General features: G+C 42.1%; 1 protein-coding gene across 13 annotated transcripts in view; it reads right to left on the bottom strand.

Annotated features, from left to right (window-relative positions):
• The window catches only part of CALD1 (caldesmon 1), a 257,710-nt gene that overhangs the window by 67,034 nt on the left and 163,716 nt on the right, over nt 1–26,960 (bottom strand). The window contains exons 1-2 of one of the 13 annotated variants that reach the window (XM_058189687.1): nt 16,658–16,962; nt 13,359–13,520 (exon numbers count right to left, since the gene is read on the bottom strand). The exons of 10 other annotated variants lie outside the window; for them this stretch is intronic. In XM_058189687.1, coding sequence (XP_058045670.1) covers nt 13,359–13,417 — 59 coding nt within the window. In that variant the 5' untranslated portion in view covers nt 13,418–13,520; nt 16,658–16,962. Of the gene's footprint in view, nt 1–13,358; nt 13,521–16,657; nt 16,963–26,960 lie in introns of those variants that run through there. 2 more of the 13 variants (XM_058189686.1, XM_058189688.1) reach the window with 2 other exon arrangements.

The raw sequence follows: 26,960 nt of genomic DNA, 5'->3' as shown, positions 1-26,960 counted from the left end.
TGGCTCCGCCCCAAATACCAAACTGGCAGTTCAGCTGCAGCAGGGGGATGGTGTGGAGAGCGGGGAGGCAGCAGCAGGCAAGGGCTTCCTATTTTGACATCTCCCGCTGGTGCCTCCGTGCCTTGGGTTGCAGCCAATGGGAAGCAAGTGAGCAGGCTATCAGGGGCCAGAGCAGTGGTGGTACCAGGCGGGGTGCTTCCCATTTCTGGGAGTCAGTTCCCCTCCCCCCCCAAGCTGTAAAGCCACCAAGCTGTAAAGGTTGGGGACCGCAAACCTAAAGCTTAGGGTTAGGTAGAAAAATAATAAAAAGAGAATGAATTCCAGGGGGTGGGGGAATTCTGGAGCAAATGTAAAATAAAAGTAAATATGACCTGAAATCGAGCATAGCTACTACAGCCATGCAATCTTCCCAGCAGCATTATAGAAATTGTTTATCATCACTTTCTACCAAGATGGTTTTTCGTTTGCCCAGTTTATCCAAAAGCTTTAGAAATCCTGGCAGCGGTGCGTGAATGGGTTATGGCAGTGACTAATTCTTTGAGTAAGGGGGTTGTTCCTTTATCTCTTAAAGAGCCCTAGCTTTGTCCCCTCCTCAAGAAGCTCTATATGAGGCTGCTCTTGCAGAGTATTTGGAAGCTTCCGGTGGTATAGAATAGCAATAGCATCTAGGCTTATATATTGCTTCACAGTGCATTGTAGCACTCTCTGAATGGTTTACAGAGTCGGCAGATTGCCCCAACCATTGACATCTGCTGAGTCCCATCTTGTTTTACCGATCTGGGAAGGATGGAAGACTTGAGTCAACCTGGAGTCCGTCAGGATCAAACTCCTGGCAGTGGGCAGAGTCAGCCTGAAATACTGCATTCTAACCACCGCGCCACCAGGGCTCTTACTGCAGCGGTTTGGGCAGTTATGCACATTCCATGTTACGCCTCTACTCCAAGAATTGCATTGGTTGCCAGTTTTGATTCCGGTCCAATTCAAGGTGCCGGTTTTAACTTTTAAAGCCCTTCATGGCATCAGACTGGGTCCATGACGGCGAACCTATGGCACACGTGCCACAGATGGCATGCGGAGCCATATCTGTGGGCACACGAGAATTGCCCTAGCTTAGCTCCAGCTGATCTTTGGGCCTTCCAGACCCACCGGAAGTCAGGAAATGGGCCATTTCTGGCCTCTGGGGGTATGTGGGGAAGGCCGTTTTTGCCCTCCCCATGGGTGTGGGCATGCGCATGCATGACATCCCCCCGTGCTCCCCCCGCTTTTGGCACACGATGGCAAAAAGGTTAGCCATCACCGGACTACGTTATCTGAAGGATGTCTTCTCCCAAATTACAGAGAAGAGTGCAGTGGATTCCATCAGGTAGGGATCCACATCTGGTGGGCCCCGGGATATAGGGCTTCTCTGCCATGGTACCTGCCCTATAGAACATTCTTCATTCACAATTAGATTAGCTCCATCTTTTTTGAAATTCTCGAAGGCCTCAAGACCTGGTTAGTCATCAGACCTAGGTTTCTCAGGAAATCAAAGTTTGTCTTAATAGTTCCATTTCCGAATTAGATTATTTTTATCCTCCCTTTGCCCATGGTTAGTATTTTTATTTTTATTTATGTTATTTATTGCTGTGGGGTTTTTTTAAAATTTTATTTTATATTGGAATTGTTTTATTTATTGTTGTGCACAGCCCAGAAATCTCCTTTGATAAAATGAGCGGCTATATAAATTTGATTAATAATAAACAAAATCAATTCAATGAATCCATTGAATCCACAGGGGTATTTAGACTAAACCCGTGATGGTGAACCTATGGCACGTTTCTATGAGTACGCGAGCCTTCGCCCAAGTTCAGCTCTGCCGGGCCTGCGTGCGCACCTTCCACCAGTCAGCTGGTCATCAGGTCTCTGCTATGCATGCGCAGGGTTGGGGGATTGCACATGCATGCAGGAGTGGGGCGTATATGAGGATTGTGCATGCATGTGCGGGGCACGTGTGGAGGGTTGCGTGCGTATGCGCAGGGGTGGGGCACATGGGGGGTCATGCATGCATGTGCTGGGGGCAGGGCGTGTGCAGGGGATTCACACGCACATGCGCAGGGTTGAACGTGCATTGCATTTTGGGGGTTTGGGTGCACGCTCACATTTGTGCACACGCTTTGGGCACTCCATCTGGAAAAAGTTAGCCATCACTGAACTAAACTGTTACAAGTAATAGGGCAAAACGGCATAATTATTTTATCAAAAGCCCCCCAATGGAAAGAAAATTCTTCACCATTTGTTTTGTTCCACTAACCGCTCAAAGCCCTTGACGGTTTACAGCTCATTCTGTGATCAAACATCCCCCCCTCTTCCTGTACTACTGACGGGCACTTTCAAAACATCAAAAAGAAGCGCAACATGTTGATATTCGTTTCCATCTCTTTTTTTTTTTATGTTTTGCATTTTGTTTCCTTTCTGCCATAACTCCTGTCTGGAAACTCTGGCTCCCTTTCCAACTCTCTTCCAGGGTAGACCAATGGGGAAAAATGATGAAAATATGATCAGGAGAAATGTGGTCAACCACCATCCACAAAAGAAAAGGGAAGCCACCTGAGATCAACTACCTTTCAGTAGTTGATCTAATGACAGTGGTTGATCTAATGACAAGGAAAACATGCCTCAACCCATTTCCTGCTGGTCATTGAAAAATCAGGACACACTTTGATTTTATTTGCATCGCTGAATAATCTTAAGATTGAAATAAAAGGGAAGAAGTTGGTTGGATAAAAAAGCAGGGGCACTCCGGGGTGGGGGTGCAAAAACATGGACACTGCAACCACAGAGTCAAGCGCATGACTGACCGGGGAACTGTCAAGCACCGGGGAAATCAGGAGATTCTGGCACTTCAAATGAGTATAAAGATTTATTGCAAGCTTAAGCTCTCCACAAGAATCTGAACTACTAACTGCTAAGGGAAATGAGCGGGAAATAAGGCATTCAAGGTGGGCTGGACTTAAGATCCCTTGTGGGCGCTGTCAGTACTGTCTTCCTTCGCTTCAACTTTGCTTTTATAAATGAGGAAAATTCACGAGGTGAATAGTATGGTTTGCATCAAGACAAATTCCTTGTGTGTCCAATCACACTTGGCCAATAAATTCAATTCTGTCCTGTCCTGTCCTGTCCTGTCCTGTCCTGTCCTGTCATCCTGTCCTGTCCTGTCCTGTCCTGTCCTATTCTATTCTTTGCTAGATGCCAGCCTGTCATAAACTACTGGGGAGGGGAGGGAAGCGAGGGGAAGGGAGAAAACAAAATTAAGCTCAGTGCCGTCCCAAGACATCGGCTCACTATCCCAAGGTCAGTCTTGGGAAATGGAATATAGCGGCTCGCGATCCAGCCCACCTTTGCAGGACAGTTACCAAAACAACTTCTTTGAAGGTAACTAGATAATCAACAAATAATGGAGGTGGAATGAGAAAGGGAAAATTAACTGGGAAGTTTTCGTGTGGAGAACCTCAGTTCTGACTTTGATCTGCTGTAACCACTTGGCTTTTTAGTGAAAGCATTCTTTTTGCTACTACTGGAGTCGAGAGTCTTCCTTTCCTAGAAGACCAAGCTGTGGCAGGTCTGACAGAAATGCAGGGACTCATGACTGATGACACATTTGATCCCTCCCTAGGGCTCATCCTAGTCATCTCCTACAGGAATTCTGGGAGTTGATGTCTACACGGTATAGAATTGCTAAGGTTGACGAACTCTGATGTAGATAACCAGAACAGTATCCAGCTCTTTCCAACCTGCTCCTGCACAATGGACATAAGGGCTGCAGTTGTTTCTTTTGGTCCCCTGTTCCAGGGGTGAAATGCTCCCGGTTCGAACCGGATCGCCCAATCCGATAGAGATGGCAGCGGGTGGTCTGGAGAACCAGTAGCAAAAATCTCTGCCCTCCCGCCCATGCTCGGCTAAGCCGCGCGATCCTCAGAGGGTTTTTTTTTTTAACCTTTAAAAGCATTTTTTCCTTCGGCCAAAAAGGTTGCAGAAAAAATTATTTTAAAAGGCTCTGATGATCCCAGCTGAGTTGCCTGATCGTCAGAGGCTTTTTTTTTCTTTTAAAGGCAAAAAAAATGCTTTTAAAAGAAAAGAAAAGCCTCTGACGATCAGGCAACTCAGCTGATTGTCAGAGTTTTAAAGATTTTACAACCTCTTCTGCCGAAGAGGTTGTAGAAAAAATGCTTTTAAAAGTAAAAAAAAAAAGTTGGCCACCCCCACCCAGTCACATTACCCCACCCCCACCAAGCCACGCCCACAGAACCCTTAGTAACAAATTTTACATTTCACCCCTGCCCTGCTCCATAACACAGAAGCCAAAAAACCTGAACAACCACCCACCCCCATTACACACACTCCCTCTCTAAGCTGGACTAAAGACAAACTGGAACTTTTAGATCCTGCATGCAAGAGGTTGGGCACGTGGCACATCTCTCCCTTGCATAAACTCGGTTTGCGTTAACAAGGGGATCAGATAACACACACACACACACACACACACATCTCACAAGGGACTCGCCCTAACCCTTCCATCACAGCACTAAATAAGTGTACAAAACTATAACTGGTTCATTCTTAAAGTGCCACAAAACCTCCTTGGCAATCCTCCTTATTAGCATTCTTGGGTTTTGCAATTGACACATTCAGTGTGTAACTTAATTAGCAATTGCAAAAAGAAAACAGAAAGGGGAGGGGGGAGAAGGGTAGTTGGACTGTCTGCTTTGGAAGGGTTTTCAACAGGACAGATTGTCCCTGACCAGCTAAGCCAAACCATTGCTCTCTACGCCAAACCACACCATAATATTTTCAGTGGTGAAGGAGAGGGTGGAATTATTATCCACTGCCTCATATCTTTGACCTCACCGCTGAAAGCTTGGTATTTTTTCAGTTCTCCTTATTAGGACACGTTTTGTGGCTGGTGCTAGAAGTTTCCTTTGTTAACAGATGCTCCGAGTCAGCAATAAAATAAATATGATACAGCCAGGTTTTAAGTTAAATAAAAATGACTGGGAAGGCAATAAAGAAATTAGGAAATGAACGGGTTGCCTTTGCTTTGTTTGCTGCATCCAAATTTGCATTTAGGCCAAAGAGGGCAGTTTACCAATAGAAAGCTAGGAAAACCTGTACCTTTCTAGCAGTGGTGGGTTTCAATTTTTTTACTACCAGTTCGGTGGGCATGGCTTAGTAGGTGTGGCTTGGTGGATGTGGCAGGGTAAGGATACTGCAAAATCCCCATTTCCTCCTGATCAGCTGGGACTCAGGAAGCAGAGAATAGATGAGGTTGGGCCAGTCAGAATTTTACTACCGGTTCTCCAAACCACTCAAAATTTCCGCTACCGGTTCTCCAGAATTGGTCAGAACCTGCTGAAACCCACCTCTGCTTTCTAGGTTGAACAGCTGGGTAGCCATCTTTAATTTGGGTTTCTCCACTGAATAAAATGTAGTCCTTGAGCAAGTGACTAGCCTGACTAGGTGGCTCAGTGGCTAAGACACTGAGCTTGTCGATCAGAAAGGTCGGCAGTTTGGCGGTTTGAATCCCTGGTACAGGTCTACTGCATGAGCAAGGGGGTTGGACTAGATGGCCTCCAAGGTCCCTTCCAAGTCTGTTACTGTTAGCTAGTAGATCTAATTATCTAAATAGCTCCCTCAAGATTCACTGTTCTACAAATAATGGGAGCTAAAAATGGGGGGGGGGAGCTGTTAAAATAGTAGGCATCTTGCTAATCTGATCCATAACTCAACTTCAGATCCCGTTCCAAGTGCCAGAGGTTAAATGAACTTACATAATATTAAATTTTTTTTTTTTTTAATTTAACTTTTTTTTTAAATTTAACTTTAGAACAAACGGATGAATTGAATCGGCCTATAACCTCGGAAGAAATTATTTTGGTAATTAAACAATTAAAAATGGGGAAAACTCCTGGTACGGATGGGCTTACAGTTAGTTATTATAGGAATTTACAGGATGAGATGTTAGGTCCACTTAAGGAATTATTTAATCAGATACAACTAGGAGGGGGAATTCCCCCCTCATGGAGAACCTCTTTTATTTCATTGATACCAAAAGAGGAACAGGATTGTTCTAAACCTGGGAATTATAGGCCAATCTCACTTTTAAATAATGATTATAAGATTTTTGTTAAAATAATAGCTAATAGATTAATGTTGATTCTGCAGCAAAGAATTCATAATGATCAATCTGGATTTATAAAAGGGAGACAGATGAGGAATAATGTTAGGCAGATTGTTAATTTACTGGAGTACTTAGAAAAGAAAAATTTTATTCCAGCAGCATTTATTTTTCTCGATGCAGAGAAAGCTTTTGATCGATTGCATTGGGATTTTTTATTTAAATTAATAGAAAAGATGCAATTTGGAGATGGTTTTTTAAGAATAATTAGGGCAATTTATGGAGAGCAAACAGCACAGATTATAATCAATGGTAGCTTAACAGAACCTTTTAAGATTGCGAAAGGAACAAGACAGGGATGTCCTTTATCACCATTATTGTTTATTTTAACTCTAGAACCATTATTGGATAAAATACGAGAAGTAAAGGAGATAGAGGGAATTAGAGTTAGACAGTATGAATATAAGTTAAGAGCTTTTGCAGATGATTTGGTGATTACTTTAACAAACCCTATAAATTCTAGTAAATCTTTGTTGGAAATAATTGATCAATATGGGAATGTCTCAGGGTTTAAGGTAAATCAGAAAAAGACAAAAGTGATAATAAAAAATATGGCCAGACAACAGAAAGAAAAACTAGAGGAAGTAACAGGATTTGAAATTGTAAAGAAGGTTAAGTATTTAGGGGTTTATATTACGTCATCAAATGTGAAATTGTATAAGAATAACTATGAGGTTTTATGGCAAAAAGTTCAGAAGGAGTTGATTGTTTGGAAAAAATTGCAATTATCTTTGCTGGGGAGAATTGCTGCTTTCTACTGGTTAGAAAAGCTACTTTATTGGACCTTGCTGGACCTTGGGTAAACGTGGCCTCCGGGCTATTTCAAAGTATAATGGAACGCCTATTACAGGGCATTCTGGGAGTAGTTCCATACTCAATAATGTCCTCATATCAGTGGGCAACAAAGAAGAATTACTAAAGAGGGTACGAGAAACATTGAGGTGATTCCAAGAAACGGGGTTGAAAGTGAATAGAATAAGAATAAGAATAAGAATAAGAATAAGAATAAGAATAAGAATAGAATAGAATAGAATAGAATAGATTTGATAAATCATAAGAACAAAATATATAAGAATATTGCTTGCTTTACAACACCCCAAACTTCTCACATGACTATCAGAGTCGTTAATCAAGCCTATTATTCGCTATGAGCTGATTTTGCCCAAAAGAAATAAATGCCAATTTTTGGGAAAAAATATCATAAAATTCACAATATGGCAAATGACCATAAAAGCAGGCTGGTTGCAAAGAATCCAGCAGTCATGTGACCATGAAGTGAGGAGTGGCCATTGGAACATCAGAACCAGATCCTAAGTACCCCTGGGAGGTCCATCATTACTTCAAACAGTCACTAAGTGACTGGTCGTACATCAAGGACTACTTGTATTTAAGGACTCAAGCTCCTTGAGAAGCTCCTTCTATGCCAGGGGTGTCAAACTCGTGGCCCGTGGGCCGGATGCATTACGCGCTGGCCATGCCCACCCCGGTTTAGCGAAGGGGGGGAGTTGTGATATGTCACGTGACAATGACATGGCAATACAAGTTTGACACCCCTGTTCTATGTCTTCTACCTGGAAGTGTCTATGATCTCCCTGACTTGACTCAGCTGAGCAATGTAGCATATCCAAATAGTGCATAGGAACATACATTCCTTCCAGCTCTTTAGTAGATAGAAAGAACCTGTTTCCCCAAAAATATAAATGAACCCATTCCATTTCATTATTTTACTTCATTTCATTTTTTGCTATATGCCAGTGATGGCTAACCTTTTCTGGATCGAGTGCCCAAAGCACGTGCACACATGTGCGAATATGTGTGCGCGGCCCCAAACCTCAAAAATGCAATGTATGTGCGCCCCCCCCGCATGCTCCCTGACCCTCACACATGCACCCCGCACCCCCGTGCATGCGCAGCAGAGATCTGAAGACTAGCTGGCCGGCGGGAGGCATGAGCACATGCGCAGCGGAGCTGAACTGGGGCGACAGCTTGATTGCTGTCAGAGAGGGCGATGTGTGCCACCTCTGGCACACCTGCCATAGGTTCGCTATCATGGCTATATGCTATATCTCTCCAATGGATTGCAGCTGGCAAAGGCCACAGGTACCGAAATTGCTGTGAATGGCAAGCATGACCTGGAAATTGCAGAGGAACAGCTTGATGGATTACCATAAGGCTGGATCCTCTCTTTTTTTTTTTAAACTTAAAATCTTATATTTTGGACATGCAGTACAGTAGCCTTTCCCAACTTGGAATTACTCATAACATTCTAGCCAATAAGGCCATCAGTCATGCTGGCGAGGAATAAATGAAGTAGAATCGGATACATCCAAAAGGTAGGGAAGGCTGGAATACAGCAACCATGAGCCTACGACACTTTTGTACCATTACACATATGACAGCTTCTTGCAATGTGGTAAGAAAACCAAGATAAGAATTCAGAGATAGCAAGTTTCATCCACAGCTTGACCAGAACCAAGGACCTGTGTATATTCCTACTTCATTCTACAAAGAAACTCCCCTGCCATGCTCAATGGATATGCCCCTTACAACCCCTAGCACATGGGTCTTGAGGAATCTTGGCAACTGACTAATCATCTTCCAGCAAAGCTCATGCTACAGAGTAAATGCCCTGAAGATAGTTTTTCAGCATTATGTCCGGAGTTGCAGGAAAAGTACTCCTTGGTGGCAAGTTCTACCTCTCCAAAACCAGTCTCCCTCAACCTGCACCAATTAGAAGCTCACCTACAAGCCAATCAGATGTCAAGACACCTGATTCAGGGGTGAAATTCAGCAGGTTCTGACAGGTTCTGGAGAACCAGTCGCGGGGAATTTGAGTAGTTCGGAGACCCGGCAAATACCACCTCTGTCTGCCCCAGAGTGGGGTGGGAATGGAGATTTTGCAATATCCTTCCCCCAGGAGTGGAGAAGGAATGGGGATTTTGCGGTATCTTTCCCCTGGAATGGGGTGGAAATGGAGATTTTTTGCAGTATCCGTCCCCTGCCACGCCCACCAAGCCAGGCCACGCCCAAGCCACACCCACAGAACCGGTAATAAAAAAAAATTGAATTTCACCACTGACCTGGTTATAAAGATAAGAGCCCAACCAGTCTCTGCCTTGCCTGTGGACTGTGTTTCACACCACTTTGTTTCCGAAGGTGCCATCCATCCATCCATCCATCCATCCATCCATCCGGAAATCTGTTCTTCAGGCCAGAGGTCTCCAAACCTGGCAACTTTAAGACTTGTAGACTTCAAGTCCCAGAATTCCTTTAGCCAGCCATGTTTGCCAAATTTGGAGGGTTCTAGACCAGGGGTCTCCAATCTTGGCAACTTTAAGCCTGGAGGACTTCAACTCCCAGAATACCCCAGCTGGGGAATTTTGGGAGTTGAGGTCCACCAGGCTTAAAGTTGCCAAAGTTGGGGACCCCTGTTCTAGACTACCATCAATACACTCTGAAGCCCAATAGTGCCTCTACTCAAAGATCTACGGGGGTCTTTTTTCAACCCCATGAGGGGAAAAGAAACAATGTGGCAGGGAAAAAGTGAGGTCAGGGAAGCTGATGGCAAGCCTGAAGTTTTTTAAAGACAGAGTTTTTTTTAAAAAAAGCTTTTAAAACAGCTGAGAAAACCACTGGCTTTGCGGGGAAGGGAATTTACTCAGCAGGAAGTCGACACTCTGTGAGACCCCTTGAGTGTGATAGTGAGGATTTGGGAAGGAAGATGATAGTGAATGAGGGAGGGAGGTCCCCTGTTAGGGAAAATTTCAAAATAACCACAAAGAACCTCCAGCGTGCTCAGAAACCATACACACGTAAAATACAGTTAACCTAGTTGGGAGTGTAAGATAAGTGAGTTTAGATAAGAAAAACAGCTCTTCTATCTGAAAGGGATGAGTAACCACCATTTGAACATCTGGAAAGTCCATGGTTGCGCCGAATTTGAAAAGAACTAGTAGTTTGTCAAGGTAAGTACTCCTCTTTTAAACCAGCCAGGAACTATTCACAAACCAGACTTCTGTGGACCTAGAATCTCATGGTAAAACCAACGCTAGCTGCCAGAACATCTGGGAGGTTGGGAAGAAGAATTGCCAACATTGCCACCCCCAGAATTTCCATCTTAGTCCTGCCAAGTCTCTTTTAAAAGAAAACTATAACTGTTAAGAAAATCCTTTCCTCGCTATTTCTTCCCTGAATTTAAATGAAGGGGCTTGTAGACCTTGGATTGCAGCAAAACCAAAGAAGTCAAGTCTCTCGTTACTGTGAAGAGATATGGATTTACCTTTCAGTGTTTCAATTCTACCCAAAGACTTCCCTGGAAAAAAAAAAAACAATTTTTCCAGATGTTCCTCAAAAGGGTGATGAAGGTGACCCCCAAAATGAAATGGAAAGTTCACTCATCAGCAGAGAGAATAAGACATTTGAAAAGCAACAAAAATATTTTCACTGGGATCAAAAACTCGGGCAAAAATCCATACAAAAATATTTTTTTGTGAAAGAAATAATCTTCTAGTGTGACAGCCAGGTGAAAAATTACTTTTCTCTTTGATAGATGTGAATGCTGATCAACAATAATAGCACTTAGGCTTATATACCGCTTCACAGTGCTTTACAGCCCTCTCTAAGCAGTTTACAGGGTCAGCCTATTGCCCCCAACAATCTGGGTCCTCATTTTACTGAAGGATGGAAGCTGAGTCAACCTTGAGTCAGTAAGACTCGAACTCTCAAATTGCTGGCAGTCAGCAGTCAGCAGAATTAACCTGCCGTACTGAATTCTAACCACTGTACCACCACAGCTCCTCAATGCACAATCTCACCTCTAAGGATTTAAGAGCAACCTTATTTAAAGAAATCAAAAGTCTCTCTTATTTTGTCTCCGGACACATAGATCCCCCTAACAAGTTGGCCAAGAGGACCAAAATGTCAATCCTTTTCAGTGATTCCTCCCCAAAAGCTGATATTCCCTGAAAAGAGAAAAAAACACTAGGTGGCTTTGAATAAAAGGGGTATGGATCCAAGAAATACCAACAAAATTGGAACCCAAGATCTGTTGGTTTTTGTTTCTTGTTAACTTGATGCAAAGTCAAGAGACTGTCAACGAATGAATAGAAGACGGCAACAGAAGTAGAACCAAATTCAAGATGGCACAACTATACAATGAAAGCCTTAATCTTGTTTACATGTGTCATGACACAAGTCAAAGAAGGTTGTTGCTTTGATCACAAGGCTGTGTTTCCATCTTAAGTTTTGTTGAATCCCACACCCTGGGAGCACCTCTGAGCAAGATAAAGACCAGCAATTGAGACAATCAATGTCAGACCTACCGTATTTTACAGAGTATAAGACACTCCGGACTATAAGACACACCTACATTTTTTGGTGAGGAAAACAAGAAAAAGAAATCTGCCTCTGCCTCCCAGCAAATTTGCAAACAGCAAATAGCCTGCTTTACTTTCATTTTCGTTTTCAGCATAGCTTGATTAGCACAAATATCTGCTCCCAGCAATTTACCTCCTTGCAGCAAGCAGCAGAGGCCCGCCAGCAATAGACAATGGCAATCCCTGCAACCTGAAACAGCTGAGAGTCGGGAACAATCAACTTGTGCTAATTAGGCTGTGCTGAAGCTGAAATGGGCTGTTCTTCTTGCTGCTTGCTGCAAGGAGGTAAATTGCTGGGAGGCAGAGGCCCAAGGGTGGGGGCCAGTGGGTGGGCGGGGCTACATTCGGTGTATAAGACGCACCCAAATTTTCACCCCCTTTTAGGGAGGAAAAAGGTGCATCTTATACTCCGAAAAATACGGTATATTGTTTTCTGCCAACACAACAATGGGTGGGCATTAACTGAATAGAGAGGAAAGGCCCTGACCACTCTAATAACCATTGCATTTGTTGTTGTAGTGACTATCTTTTAGCACCAAATCCCAGAGTTTAGTTACAAATACTATAAAAACTTTCCTATCTCTAATTTTTAGAAAAGCCCTTTTTTTATTTTTTCTAATTCTCCCATCATTCCAGTTGGCTGATTATCCACAGGTTTCCCTTAGTTCTGCAAAAGGATATATTGTCCTCTTTGTCTACACTGTTCTATTATATACACTTTTCCTATCTTCTCCCATCCTTATTTAGCTGTGTCTTCAACTTTTAATTTATACTACATTTTATCTCACCAGTCTTTTCTTAAGGATAAAATTCTCTGTGTTTTCCTCTTACTTATTTCGTAAATCCTGCAACATAGGTACGATTCCAAACTTTAATCTGCATGGTGTAATGGTGGACTGGCATTTAGTGATAGAGTTCACCAAATTAATGGTGAACTCTATCACTAAATGCCAGTCCACATTTAAGCAAAATGGCACCATTCACACACACACACACACACACACACACACACACACACAAAACCCTGAATGTTTATATAAATTTATGAACTAGGCATGTTTAGCCTAATGAAGAGAAGGCTCAGATATGATTGCAGTCTTCCAATAATTGAAGGGCTGTCATGGGGAAGAGAGGGTCAGTTTATTCTCCATAATACCTGAGAGCAGGACAAGAAGCTTATCAGAGGGAGATTCAACTGCAAAATAGGAGGAATTTTCTGACCATGAGAATAATTAATCAATGGAACAGCTAGCCTCCCAGAGTTGTGTGTGCTCCATTCCTGGAGGTTTTCAAGAAAAGATTGGACAACCATTTGTCCAAGATGGTATAAAGGTTCCTGCCTTGGGCAGGAGGTTGGACCAGAAGACCTCCAAGGTCCCTTCCAGCTTTATGATTCAATGATTCAATGAGATTTAAATGAAGTTGGACAAATCTTAGGATGTAAGCTGCATGCACATATTTATTTATTTATTTATTTTATTTTTGTCAATCAATCATTTATAAGATAACAGGTAAAAGTATAAACATAAGTTGGATACATGAAAAGAGTAAGTAAAAAAGGAATATTAGGACAGGGATGGTAGGCACGCAGGTGCACTTATGCACACCCTTTACAGACCTCTTAGGAATGGGGTGAGGTCAACAGTAGACAGTTGAAGCGTAAAGTTTTGGGGGTTTGGGGAAGAAACTACAGAGTCAGGTAGTGCATTCCAGGCATTGACCACTCTGTTACTGAAATCATATTTTCTGCAATCGAGTTTGGAGCGTTTTACCTTGAGTTTGTATCTATTATTTGCTCGTGTATTGTTGTGGTTGAAGCTGAAGTAGTCATTGACAGGTAGTCATTGACACATACGTCCTGTGGTCTTTTGTTCAGATCTCAAGAGCATTCTCAGGGCAGCTCCAGAGTGGACAAAGGTAAAATCACCAGCCTGCTTTTGAATAAGCCAAGGAAGAAGAGCAATGGAAATAGTAGGCACTTTGAGAAATGGACAACCACCATTCTGTTCTTTAGTATCTACTGACCCCTTGTAAAGTTCAGATCAATTTTAATGGCTTTAAAGACAAAATAGGTGCTTTAACCTTGCAAAGGCTTAAAGGCATCTATTTTATCCCTTAACTCCTGCCTAAAATCTTGACATCTCTTCTTGTCTTTAGATAGCAATAAAATGGCTCTGGGCTGCAAAAAACAAAACAAAACCCACCCTACTCCTACTTTAAGCATCCAACCTCTTACTTCAGTTAGGAAGAGGAGGAGGGAGGAGGAGGAAGGGGAGGAGCTAAGAGATCCAGAGTGAGAGCAGGATTTATTTTTATTTTATTTATTTATTTATTTTGTCACAAGAATATATATAAGTATCACACAAAAAGATTATATAGTATATAAACATATATATGAGTAAGTATTAGGAGGTATTTTTTTAAAAAATTAAAATTTAAAAATTCAAGAACTACTCTTTTTTTAACTTCTTCAAATACACCATAGTTGATGTGAAGGAAAGATTTCTAAAAAGACAATCAGAATGGAAGTGGGGAGATCTTTTCCCCAAGCAGGAATTACTCTTAGGCTGTCCCTGGACTCCCTTGGAATTTCCAAAGGGCCATTCACAACACTAAGCTCTAGTGTGTTGTGTGTGCATGTGTATATGTGACTTTGAGACAGTTTTTGACTCCTGGTGACTGCCTGGATTAGTCCCTGAAGTTTTTTTGGCAAGGTGTTTCGGAAGTAGTTTGCCACTGCCTCCTTCCTAGGACTGAAAGTGACTAACCCAAGGTCATCCAGCTGGCTTTGTGCCTAGGGGTGGAGCTGGACTTTTGGTTTCTAGCCTGGTGCCTCAACTGCAACACCGAAGTGGCTCTTAAAACTCTTCCATTGGGAACTTATATTGTAATTCAGTGTCCATATCAGCCTGTCATTATCATTCATTTTAATACAAAGCAGAACTGTTGATACAACCATAGATGAATTCAGCTCTGTAAAAATTGGCAGCTTGCTACAACTGCACAGCAAAAAATGCTGTGGTATTGATCTTTGCTTGGTATAGGTCACCGTGGTGGTTTTTTTTAAGCATCGTGCCATTGCAATGCAAGCCCTGTGCCTTTTCTCTGAACAGTGCAGCGTCATCTGTATGGCCAAAAGGAGCAGAGTTTGCGACATAACATTGGGACACTGAAGGGTGCTGCTGTTCCTAAGAGATGACTAATAATTGCTTTGCTTATTTTGCTTACTCTCTTCTGCATGAAGAATGATTCTGCATTCACTGGATTCTCCACAATATACTAAACCTGGCTAGTTAAAAGCCTACCTGGATCTACCGTATATGCACAACATGCTTAAATTAATTAGGTTTCCATTTTTTTTAGGGTTTTTTGGGAGGGGTAGGGTGACAGCAGTTTAGTGTCCTGTGTGAACCAGGTTTACAGGTCAATATAATTCATCCATATAATTCTGGGTGAACCAATAAAAGAAAACGGATGAAGCCTGTAAACCAGGGGTGCCAAACTCACATTGTCACGCTGTTGTCATGTGATGTATCGTGACTTTTTTCGCCTTCTTTAAACCGGGGGTAGGCGTGGCCAGCACATGACGCATCCGGCCCATGGGCCGCGAGTTTGACACCACTGCTATAAACCAATTTTGCTGGTCATATAACCATGGGTTTTGTGCCAGCTTATCTGTGTTTACTTCTCAGTTGCAACAGATGCTTTGAAATATTGACTGGGAAAGCTACAATGATCTATAATGAGTTTGGTTAGTTTGTGATTCAGTTGATGGGAAAAATTCAGTCACATTCTTAAATGTTAAGTGAACCAAGTCCTCACATTTAGTCATGATATGGTTTCTTTAAACACTTCATATTATGTGAGCACCTCAATTGAGTTTTATTAACCCAGATTTAGAGTTAAGCATCATGGATGAACTCAACCATGAGTCAGTCATCTGAATCTCCTAAATCAGATTACTCCAGCTTCTACTATGAGCAGATAAGTGAGCTACCTGAACAAGAGAAGGGTGAGGTGGCGTTTTGGTAGCTGTGAATATTATGCAAGCTGAATCAGATCATTCAGGAGCCAAGTCAAATCAGCTTACCTTTATCAATCCAAATGAATGCCTAGCAGTTAGGTAACAATCATTATCTTACACTCAACTCATTTAATTGGGGATTATATAGGCTGCAGATTCATTTATCCAGATTTATTTAATGCAGTCTTAAAACCATGTCTTTTGTTTGAGGAAATCTTTGGCCTATGCACATTTTGTTTTCTTGCACATTCTCACACTATGAATCATGCCATACAATCCAGAGGTTTAAAAAAAACCTGAAAGAGATCTGTCTGGATCCTTTTGTGTATGGATTACATTATTTCTGTATGTCTAAGGCATAGCACAGCTTTATAGTTATATTTTATTCAACAATGGCAACAAAAACAACAACAAGCAGTTTTAACTCATCCCCAACTATAATCATACTGTAGATTTAGCTAGAAAACTAAATTCTTTTTCATCCTTTTACAAAAGGCAGAAATAATTTTAGAGCACTTCAAAGAGAACCGAGGGAGCCTACTGCCCTGAAGATATTTCAGGGGCAGTGAAGCCAACAAAACGTAGGTCTTTGATCAATATATCATCAGCTATTACACAGTTCTGACGTTTGGTTTATAATTTGCTCCCTTATTTACCTAGAGATTAAGCAACATCCAAATGTGCGCTGATGAAAGCAACTTCTGAACTACACTGCCTCCACTAAGCAGCCAAGGAATTTAAAAAAGGAAGAAGGGGGAAATTCTATTACGGTGACATGCTTTGGTAGCTATACAAGTTACGGTGGATTTTGCAACCAAGCATGCCAAGGAGGGACGTCAGATAAAACCCTAGCATTCGTGCACGAGGGGCTGGCATGTTGCAACCTATTCCGCCTCGTCAAAGCAAAACTTCCAGCTTTTTTTAAAAAAAAAAAGAAAAGAAAAGAAAAGAAACCCCCGCAGCTTTGAAGGGTTTGTTTGAAGCCAGGCGCAGGTACCCCCACCCCGCCGCGCCAACACCACCTCCAGTATAAGTCAGCAAACTCACTTGGAAAGGCTTGATAAATTTGTCCTACAGACCGCTCCGCTGATCATGCCTGGAACAAGAGGAATGGGAAGATCCTTCCTGCTCGTTGACAGCTTCCGAGACAGAGGAGCAGCTGAAGTGGGCTAGAGAATTGGAGGAGCTAACCAAAATATTTATTTTGCCTCGAGGCGGCTGAAGAAAGAGTGGGGCCAATTGTCTTCTCGCCACCCTGCCTTGCAAACTCCTCTGGGGTGAACCTTTGGGTAGGACTGTAGTAGGTCAGCGACCACGGCGGTGCCTTCGATCTACTGTCTCTCGATCCCGAATACTCCACCTCCTCCTCCTCCTCCACCCACATACATCCTCAGCAGTAAGATCATATGATCCCAAACCCCCATTCCCCACCCCACGCTACCTTTACTGTATTCTCTCTAATAGGGCCCCATTTGCAATACACCAGCCCATTTCTCTTGCAAGCGCAGAGACGGACCAGACAAAGTTTTTTCATTCTACTTTGTCCTAATGTCAGAAGTAAACAGATCTAGGCTGGATTCAGTTCGGCTTCATTGCAATGAGCAACGAGCAGCTGGAATGTGAAACCCAATACAAAGGTGTTTGTTTACCTACAAACAGAAATAGCTTACAGCAAGAGAAAGCAGCACATGTAGCAAGAACTATATTTCAGAGCAACAGACTCTGAACAAACAGGGAAGTTTTTTCTAAAAAGCACTTAAAAGATTCGTGAGTTTATTATTCTCCGAAGCATCTTTGGACAAGAAGCAATGAATGGAAACTAAGCAAGGAGAGAACCAACCCAGAAATAAGGGGAAATTTCCTGACAGTGAGAACAATTAATAGAATTCTTTATTGGGCAAGTGTGATTGGACACACAAAGAATTTGTGTGTCCAATTTGTATATGCTCTCAGTGTACATAAGGAGAATAAAATACATTCATGGAGAATAAAAAGATACAACACTTAGTGATAGTCAAGGTTACTAATAAGCTATCAAACCGTACTAGGAAACAAATAAAAACAATATAAATTGAAAGATACAAGCAACATGGTTATAGTAATAAGTGGGAAGAGATAGATACTAGTAAGGAAGAGAAGAATAATAGCAATACAGTCTTAGTAAATTATTTGACAGTATTGTGGGAATTAGTTGTTAAGCAGAGTGATGGCATTCGGGGGAAAAACTGTCCTTGTGTCTAGTTGTTCTGGTGTGCAGAGCCCTATAGCGTTGTTTTGAGGGTAGAAGTTGAAACAATTTATGTCCAGGATGTGAAGGGTCTGTACATATTTTCACAGCCTTCTTTGTGACTTGTGCAGTATACAGATCCTCAATGGAAGGAATTGAATCAGTGGAAGATTTGCCTCCAGAAGTTGTAGATGCTGCAGCACTGGAGGTTTTTAAGAAGACATTGGACAACCATTTGTCTGAAATGGTATAGGGTTTCCTGCTTGAGGAGGGGGTTGGGCTAAAAGACCTCCAAAGTACCTTCCAACTCTGTTATTCTGACTGTTTCATGGGCCATGATTGCATTTATGAAACACATCAATCACTGTCATTGGGATTCTTAAAAAAAAATAGGAAATTGTGAAGTCAGAAGATTGAGAAATGCAAGTCAGACATGTCCTCTGACCCTATCAATTGTGTTAAATGCTCCTGACATCACAAATGAATAGAGATGCCTACCTACATTGAATTGAATGTATGTGATAGTCAGATGGTGGATGCTCTCAAAGATGATACTGTATCACCAAGCATCTAATAATCTAATTATCATCTTTGACTGAAATATCAGTCAAAGATGATAATGCCAAGCATATATTTTCACTATTCCAATGGATTTGAATGAATGAGAAGAATCACACAAATCCATCAAACACAAACAGCACATTGACAGGAATTCACTTTATACAAACCTGGGCATATGCATATTATTTATTCTGTGTACAAATCTTTTCATGCTGCTTACTAATAGATTCTAGGTGGCTTAAAACCCTGGCATAGAAAATATAAAACAATGCATTTGATAAAATAAAAATAAAAATATCACATATGCTGTGCTGTCCACTACAGAGGGCCTTGCATTCTGAAAGTCCTACAAAGAAAGAGAGCCTTGATCATTCTGATCTCCAGGATCCCAGAGTATTCCAAAGTAAAGGAACTGCAATAAGACTATCCAATAATTCTTGGATGGGAAGCGAAATGGCTTCAAAAGAAAAAAAACAAATTCCAGTTGCCTCCTAAAAAAGCACCTTTGGGATAGTCATGACCTGAATGACTGAGAATCTCTACAGACTTTTTTTATTATTATTATTTGAATTTATATCCCGCCCTTCTCCGAAGACTCAGGGCGGCTTACACTATGTTAAGCAATAGTCTTCATCCATTTGTATATTATATACAAAGTCAACTTTATTGCCCCCAACAATCTGGGTCCTCATTTTACCTACCTTATAAAGGATGGAAGGCTGAGTCAACCATGGGCCTGGTGGGGCTTGAACCCGCAGTAATTGCAAGCAGCTGTGTTAATAGCAGACAGACTTAGTCTGCTGAGCCACCAGAGGCCCTTTTAACAACAATAACTTTAACTTTAACAGCAATAAGACCTTGCTCACTGAGGTGTGGGGTGTGTATATGTGGATAGCCACATGTGAAGCCAACTGCAGTAATCTAATGTTGGAAGAAATAGCCATCTGGTTCCATTCCAAGTGGGGAGAAAGACACTGGAAACATGGAGGCTGATTGAAAAGATGGTTTATTGGTGAACAGGACCACATGGGTTTGAGGTCCTGGGCAGCTGACTACATGGAGTGGAGAGTGAGTATTATTTATACCCTCTCTTGGGCCTTGCCCTTGAGCTTCCTGTTCCTGTGGCAAGAGCATGTATTCTATTGGTCACTGATAGCTTTGTAGGCTGTCTGAGTTAAGTTTGATTGAAGCCTGGACTCTCTGATGTAATGAGGAGGCTTGTGTCCTGAAAGGGTGTTGGCCCATTCCTATTGTGTCTTTTAACAGCTTTCCTGGTTTGGATCTTGAGTGAGGGCTGATCCTACAATTCTACCTAATTCTGCCTTTGTTAAAAATACCCTGTCTTGAATAGATTACCAAATCTGCATTTCTAAAAGCTTGGCCTCAGCTAAAGTATCTGCTGGGGAGGTGGGGGCGGAAACTGTGGCTCTGAGTTTCTGTCTCCCTTAAGATTTCTAATTCTCTTTTAGGGGAAATATAATATTCTGCCTTTTTAATATTTCCTAAAATATTTCATTCTTCTAGAAGGGGTGGGTGCTAACGGTTCTACACTAATAAGATGACAAGGTAATAAGTCATTATTAATGCCTTAATGACTTATATTTGGGGAAATATTCTGCCCTTTTAATATTTCCTAAAATATTTCATTTTTCTAGGAGAAGGGTAGGTGCTAACTTCCTACAAGCATATTGATGATTCCTGATCTCAGAATTAACAGATGGCCTTCCACAAACGTATCATATTGTTGGAAGAAATATCCATCTGGGTTCAGTTCCAAGTGGGGACAAAGACACTGGAAACATGGAGGCTGCTTGGAAAGATGGTTTAATGGTGGCCAGGATCACATGGCTTGAGATCCTGAACAGAAAAAGGGATGAGATCCTGTGCGCTCCCTGGCTTTATGCTTTTTCTGAGCTTTGAACTTTCTGGGGCATAGGAAGAGTATCCTGATTGGTTGTCAAACTCCCAGGTGGTCTAGGGGTCTTAGCTAACATTGTAGGTTGTCTCTCAAGCTTGCTTGAGCCTTGCCATGTGGTGAATTTCTGTTGCTAGATGAGTCCTATTGTGTTGCAAATGATGGTCCATTGACAAAGGTAGGGAGAATGAGTTTCTACTTCTGACCCATTGACAAAGGTGGGGGGAAATGAGTGAGCTTGGCTGAGGCTTTAATGGCCCATTGACAAAGGTGGGGGGGGGAGTTGCTTTGTCTTTAAAACATGTTTCTCCATTTCTCATCCAGGGAAATATATTCTGCCTTTTAAATATTTTCTAAAATATTTCATTCTTCTAGGAGGGGGGTGGGTGCTAACTTCCTACAATATAAATACTGAAAGTAATGGGGAGACCGCACCACACTCTGTGGTGAAATTCAATTTTTTTTACTACCAGTTCTGTGGGCATGGCTTGGTGGGCGTGGCAGGGGAAGGATACTGCAAAATCCCCATTCCCTCCCCACTCCTGGGGGAAGGATATTGCAAAATACCCATTCCCACCCCACTCTGGGACCAGCCGGAGGTGGCATTTGCTAGTTCTCCAAACTACTCAAAATTTCCGCTACCGGTTCTCCAGAACCTGCTGGATTTCACCCCTGCCCACAGGGCACAACCTCTCCCCACAATAATACTAACTGGAGTTTCCTACTTAGGGAGACACAGGCAGGCCCACTGCAAAACTCTGCCTCCAGTCTCCAACTCATAAAGGTGACCCATAAGGATATCGTGCGCTCAGTATTATGACACTGACTCATGCACTTTAAAATTAATCTAATGAACCGGTTCTGTCTTTTACAAAATTTCTTCTTGTAAGAAATGGAAATATTTTTTGCACAACTTCACAAAGCAGTTCTATGTTTTATAACCGAAGAACAGTTCAAGCCCTAAAAAGACAAAGATCCAAAATGAATCACAGTACATATCTGAAGAGAGGGTGGGTGGGGGGCTCGTACCAGAGAAAACTGCCTCTCTAAAATTAAACATTGTTTTAAAAACAAGATTATGCCATTCTTCACACAAAACAGTTTAATTTTTCCAGCAATATAGAAAAATTACACTGAAGGTTTGGAGAAGACAGAATCAAATATACAAAATCATTTTTAGAAATGATTGCCCAATTTCAAAGACTCCAGGTCCCCTATTCACCTCTTTTTTCCCCCTCTAATATATCCCTTCTCAGAAAACACCACTTATTTGTCAAAAGCTCCACAAGACTATTGGTATCCTGCAGGAAAAAGAAATGTGTTTGTTGTTAAAAATCCACCATAATGACATTAACATCTGTTCGTTGTTTAAAAAATAATATTAACTCTTCATTGCCCGGAAAAGCCAGGGCTGCCACGAGGAACTTGCATTTTGTTACAGAACTAGAAATCTGTGTTTTTGTAGTCTCTGCTGCCCACCAGATGTCTTCAGGGTGTATCTTGCAGAATTTGCAGCCAGCATTGCAAATGGAAAAGACTGCTTTACGCTCACATAAAACTGACTGGAACAGGAAATACTTTATAGCTGTCTTCTCAAACCTGTCTCCTTCCAGATGTGTTAGAACTGTATCTCCCATAATTCCTAGATAACATACTTCCTACATTTTTCTGGAAACTGTAGTCTAAATGTATCGTGAGACCACCAGGTCTGAAAAACTTATGATGTCTTGATGACTAACTTAGCCTTCACAAAGATAAACCTTAAAAATTGCCTTTTTGGGAAATTTTCTGGGGCACCAAGAAGAATCAGTTCTGAGTCACTTGTTTGTTTAGTAAACAGAGGAAGGAAATAGTATTATCTTTAAGATGCTATTAGTGCACAAAACAATCAAAAGCATAATTAGGATTTCATCTCCTGTTCAATCTAATTTTATTCAATGAGTCAAAACTAAGTTCTTTAAATTCTCTTGAAATCCCAAAATTTGGTGAATTCCAATATTCCTATAGCTGTCAGGCCCAAAGAACCAAGAATGATAGAGTTATTTCACAGTAGTTTATTGTTGCTCGCCTATAGACAGGAATCTTGCCAGACTAAAGCATCTATATGCAAAAATATTAGATACAGCCTGTGAACTGCTGAGGGGGAGCGTTGCCTTCGCTCTCTTCCTGCATACCAAAGATTCCAAGCAATGTTGTCTTTTTGCTCTTTGGGAAAGAGCCCCTCACCACTGCAACTCTGGATTTCATTCTACCATATCAGCATATGAATCTCTCTGTTGTTTCAGGTTGTTTGAAGAGAGTGGTTCGCGTGTGCCTCTTCTGCAGGTCAAAGTAGCCATAGCAACTACAGAACAGGACCTATTTTTATGGCAGTATCAAAGCACTGAACAATCCCTCTGGAGCAAGATTGTACACCGACTGAAGGCTGAATGGATGGCTTACCTTGAAGCCTTCAAGGGCATGAAGCCCCAGGCTGCCTCTTGCTCCTCTACTTCAGCAGAACTGATCACACAGCGCTCCAAGAGGAATTGCAAGGACAAGGGGAAAGCAAAGTTGCTATATAATCTTTTTGTATGATACCTACATATATTGTTGTGACAAAATAAATAAATAAAATAAATAAATAAGTAAGCCACCTAGAAAGCTTTTGGCCATTGAACAATTTGAAACTCTAAACTCCTGAGTCAGCCATTCCTCTCTACCACTGCTCCAGGGGTGGAATTCACTTGCTTTCCCTACGGGTTCACAAATGTGAGTGCGCGCTTCTGCGCATGCGCACGGCCTCAAAAATGTGTCTAAATAGGACGGCACAGAGCCAGGGTGGGCCACCCGCGATTTCCGCTACCGAACCGGCCCGAACCAGCTGAATACCACCTCTGCACTGCTCCATATTGGTCAGCAACCTCCCCTTCCTTCCCTACCTGTTGGGGAAGTAGATCCACAAAAGGTAAGTTCATTAAAAAAAATGGTGAAGCTTTGATAACATGATACCACTGCTGCAACTGCCATCTTGGCATCTTTGACCATACCCTGCAGGCATCTCTAGATCTCCCCCCCACACACACACATTTTCTTTCTCCTGCCAGAGTCATGTGGAGAGAGCCAGATCCCTCTCACCATTGGAGGTGGGAAATCTCGGGTATGTTTGCCTTGAAGCCCAGAGAGTCGTATCCCCAGATCCTTTGTTCTTCCTTCCCACCAGATCCTACCTCTTGACAACCAAAGTTTTTTAGATTCTTTTAAATTTGGTTTTACATATTATGTTACTCTTGTTTAGAGTCTTCTTTTAAAGGGTTTTAAACTTTATAAGCTGCTTTGGGTCATTTTCATTGCAAGCAGCGGTGGCATTCAGCCAGTTCAGGCTGGTTCAGCGAACTGCTGGTTAAATTGCTGGCTGGCCCCACCCCTCCCCATCCTGCCCCTTCCAGGAGTCCCCTCGTGCCCCGTTTTTGCTCCCAGGAGGCTGCAGGAGGCCTACTAGGCCCAAAATGGGGCACAGGAAGGTGCGGGGCAGGCCCCCTGTGGCCCGTTTTTGCTCCCAGGAGGCTGCAGGGAGGCATACTAGGCCCAAAATGGGGCGTGAGGGCGTGCACCCCCCAGCCCATTTTTGCTCCCAGGGGGATGCAGGAGGCCAAGTGCTGCCTGTCATACCCCTGGCCACGCCCACCATGGCCACGCCCACCCAGCCAGTCATTAGGGCAGAGAACCGGTTGTTAAATTATTTGAATCCCATCACTGATTTGCAAGGGCAGCTTAGGGGCCGTGGTAGCTCAGGCTGTAAGAAGCCTGTTATTAAAACACAGCAGCCTGCAATTACTGCAGGTTCAAGCCCGGCCCAAGGTTGACTCAGCCTTCCATCCTTTATAAGGTAGGTAAAACGAGGACCCAGATTGTTGGGGGGGGCAATAAGTTGACTTTGTAAAAATATACAAATAGAATGAGACTATTGCCTTATACACTGTAAGCCGCCTTGAGTCTTCGGAGAAGGGCGGGATATAAATGTAAATTAAAAAAAAAAATACTGAGGTATAAGCAATTTCTTCATTTTATGAAGAGTGAACATCTGTCAGAACTGCAAATAAGTACTGTATTAAAATAACTTTTATTTGAATTATATCCATTACCTCTAAAAACTTCTGCTTTCTCCCAAAACATGCACCCACAAAAAAAAAAAAAAAACTCTGGTGGATGACTGTTTACCCATTTCTCTAGCAAGCTCTAAAGCAGAATAGTCCTCATACTTCACTTTGTTATGTTCATTATAATCACAGGCGAACAAGATACCATATCAATTCCTTCTCTCTGCTGCAAATCAAAGCCTGATGAGAAAACCGTATTTCTGCAAATAACTTCTCAGTCAAGAATGCAGGAAGTGATGCAAAAAACCAGCAAGAAAGAAAAACACTATTTTTATCAAGGTGATAGAAAGAAAGATGACCTCTACGAAAGGTTTCCTGGGTTGTTTGACTACTACGGAAGATGACAAATGTATACCAAGTATTGCACAATGGAATCCCTATAATCCTTGGGATTAAATCATACTTCCAGGGTTTCATAACTAAAGGAGAAAATGCAGAGATTTAAACCTGTGTTTATAAAACTTCTCCATAATCCTCTTTCAACCCTTAAAACAAACATTTATAGGCAACAGACACATTTTGTAACAAATCTGTTTAAAATATACCATACCTTTTGGAGTATGACACACTTTTTTCCACTCTAAAAGAGGGTGGAAATGTCTTAAACACCGACTACAGCCATTTTTGGCCTCCCGAAACCCCGCCCTACGTGCCCCTTTTTGTGCAAAAAACGGGGCGTGCAGGGGGTTTGGGAGGCCTGCAGAGTGCTCCTAGAGGCTGGGGAGGGCAAAAACGCAACATGTGAGTCATGTGGGGTTTGGGAGGCCAAAAAAGGGTCCGTTTTTTTTTAAAATGGGGGGATTTTTGCCCTCCCCAGCGCCCAGGAGTGCTCTGCAGGTCTCCCAAACCCTCTGTATGCCCCTTTTTTGTGAAAAACAAGCCAATTTTTTTTAAAAAAACAAACCCGTTTTTGTCCTCCCAAACCTCCCACATGTCGTGTTTTTGTCCTCCCCAGCCTCCCTTTTTGCGAAAAACAGGACACAGAGAGGGTTTGGGAGGCCTGCAGAGTGTTCCTGGGGGCCGGGGAGGGCAAAAATATTTTTTTTCTTGTGTACCTCTTCGAAATCTTGGTGCATCTTATATTCTGGTACATCTTATAGTCCGAAATACAGTACTATAAAACAGAATAATAAAGTTGGAAGGGACCTTGGAAGTCTTCTAGTCCAACCCCCTGCTCAAGCAGGAAACCCTATACTATTTCAGTCAAATAGTTGTCCAATCTCTTCTTTAAAACCTCCAGTGATAGAGCAGCCACAACTTTTGAAGGCAAGCTGTTCCACTGATTAATAATTGCACTAGCAATAGCACTTAGACTTATAAACCATCTCACAGTGCTTTACAGCCCACTCTAAGCGGTTTACAGAGTCAGCATATTGTACCCAACCATCTGGATCCTCATTTTACCAATCTCAGAAGGATGAAAGGCTGAATCAACCTTGAGTCGCTCAGAATCGAACTCCTGGAGTAAACAGTGAGTTAACTTGCAATACTGCATTCTAACCACTGCGCCACCATGGCTCTTTAGATAGATTAATTGTTCTGTCATAATATTTCTCCTTATTTCTAGGTTGAATTTCTCCTTGATCAGTTTCTAGCCATTGCTTCCTGTTCTGCCCTCAGGTGCTTTGGAGAATAGCTTGACTCCAGCAGTAAAATCCCTCCCCCAGTTCTATCTGGCTCGCCGAACTGGTAGCACCGACAGCGGGAGGCTCCACCCACCCACTGGGACATCATTACGTCATGGTTTTTTAGCATCTGCACATGCACAGAAGTGGCACATGCATGTATACTGCGCACGTGCTCCTGCACGCTACCAGTTCGGGAATGGGAGGTAAGTGGATTGCACCATTGCTTGGCTCCCTCTTCTTTGTGGCAGCCCCTGAGATATTGGAACACTGCTATCATGTCACCCCTAGTTCTTCTTTTCATTAAGCTAAACATATCCAGTTCCTGCAACCTTTCTTCATATGTTTTAGCCTCCAGTCCCCTAATCATCTTTGTTGCTTTTCTCTGCACTCTTTCTAGAGTCTCTGCATCTTTTTTAAATTATGGCGACCAAAACTGGATGCAGTATTCCAAGTGTGGCCTTACGGAATAACAGAATAACTAGTGCAGGGGTGTCAAACTGGTGTCACACAGGCTGGATGCGTCAGGTGCAGGCCACATCCACCCCAGCACAGCAAATGGGAAAAACTTCACGAAAAGTCACATGATGGCAACGTGACGCCAAGGGTTTGACACCCGTGAACTAGTGGGAAAAAATCAATATCTATCCCCCCCAAACAAACACAGACAAACAGAAAAAGGCAAATAAGCTGTCTTATTTATTATTATTATTATTATTATTATTATTATTATTATTATTATTATTATTATTATTATTATTATTATTATTATATATATATATATTATTTATTTATTATTAATATTATTATTATTAAAAAAGATGTCTTGGAGGGAATTATCCTAATAGCCCACTTAAAATTTAAAACAACAAACCAAAATACT

Source organism: Ahaetulla prasina, chromosome 7, assembly GCF_028640845.1.
Source record: "Ahaetulla prasina isolate Xishuangbanna chromosome 7, ASM2864084v1, whole genome shotgun sequence".
Classification (NCBI taxonomy): Eukaryota; Metazoa; Chordata; class Lepidosauria; order Squamata; family Colubridae; genus Ahaetulla; species Ahaetulla prasina.
Note: the sequence above shows the minus strand (reverse complement) of the source record. Positions and strands in the feature narration are given on the sequence as shown.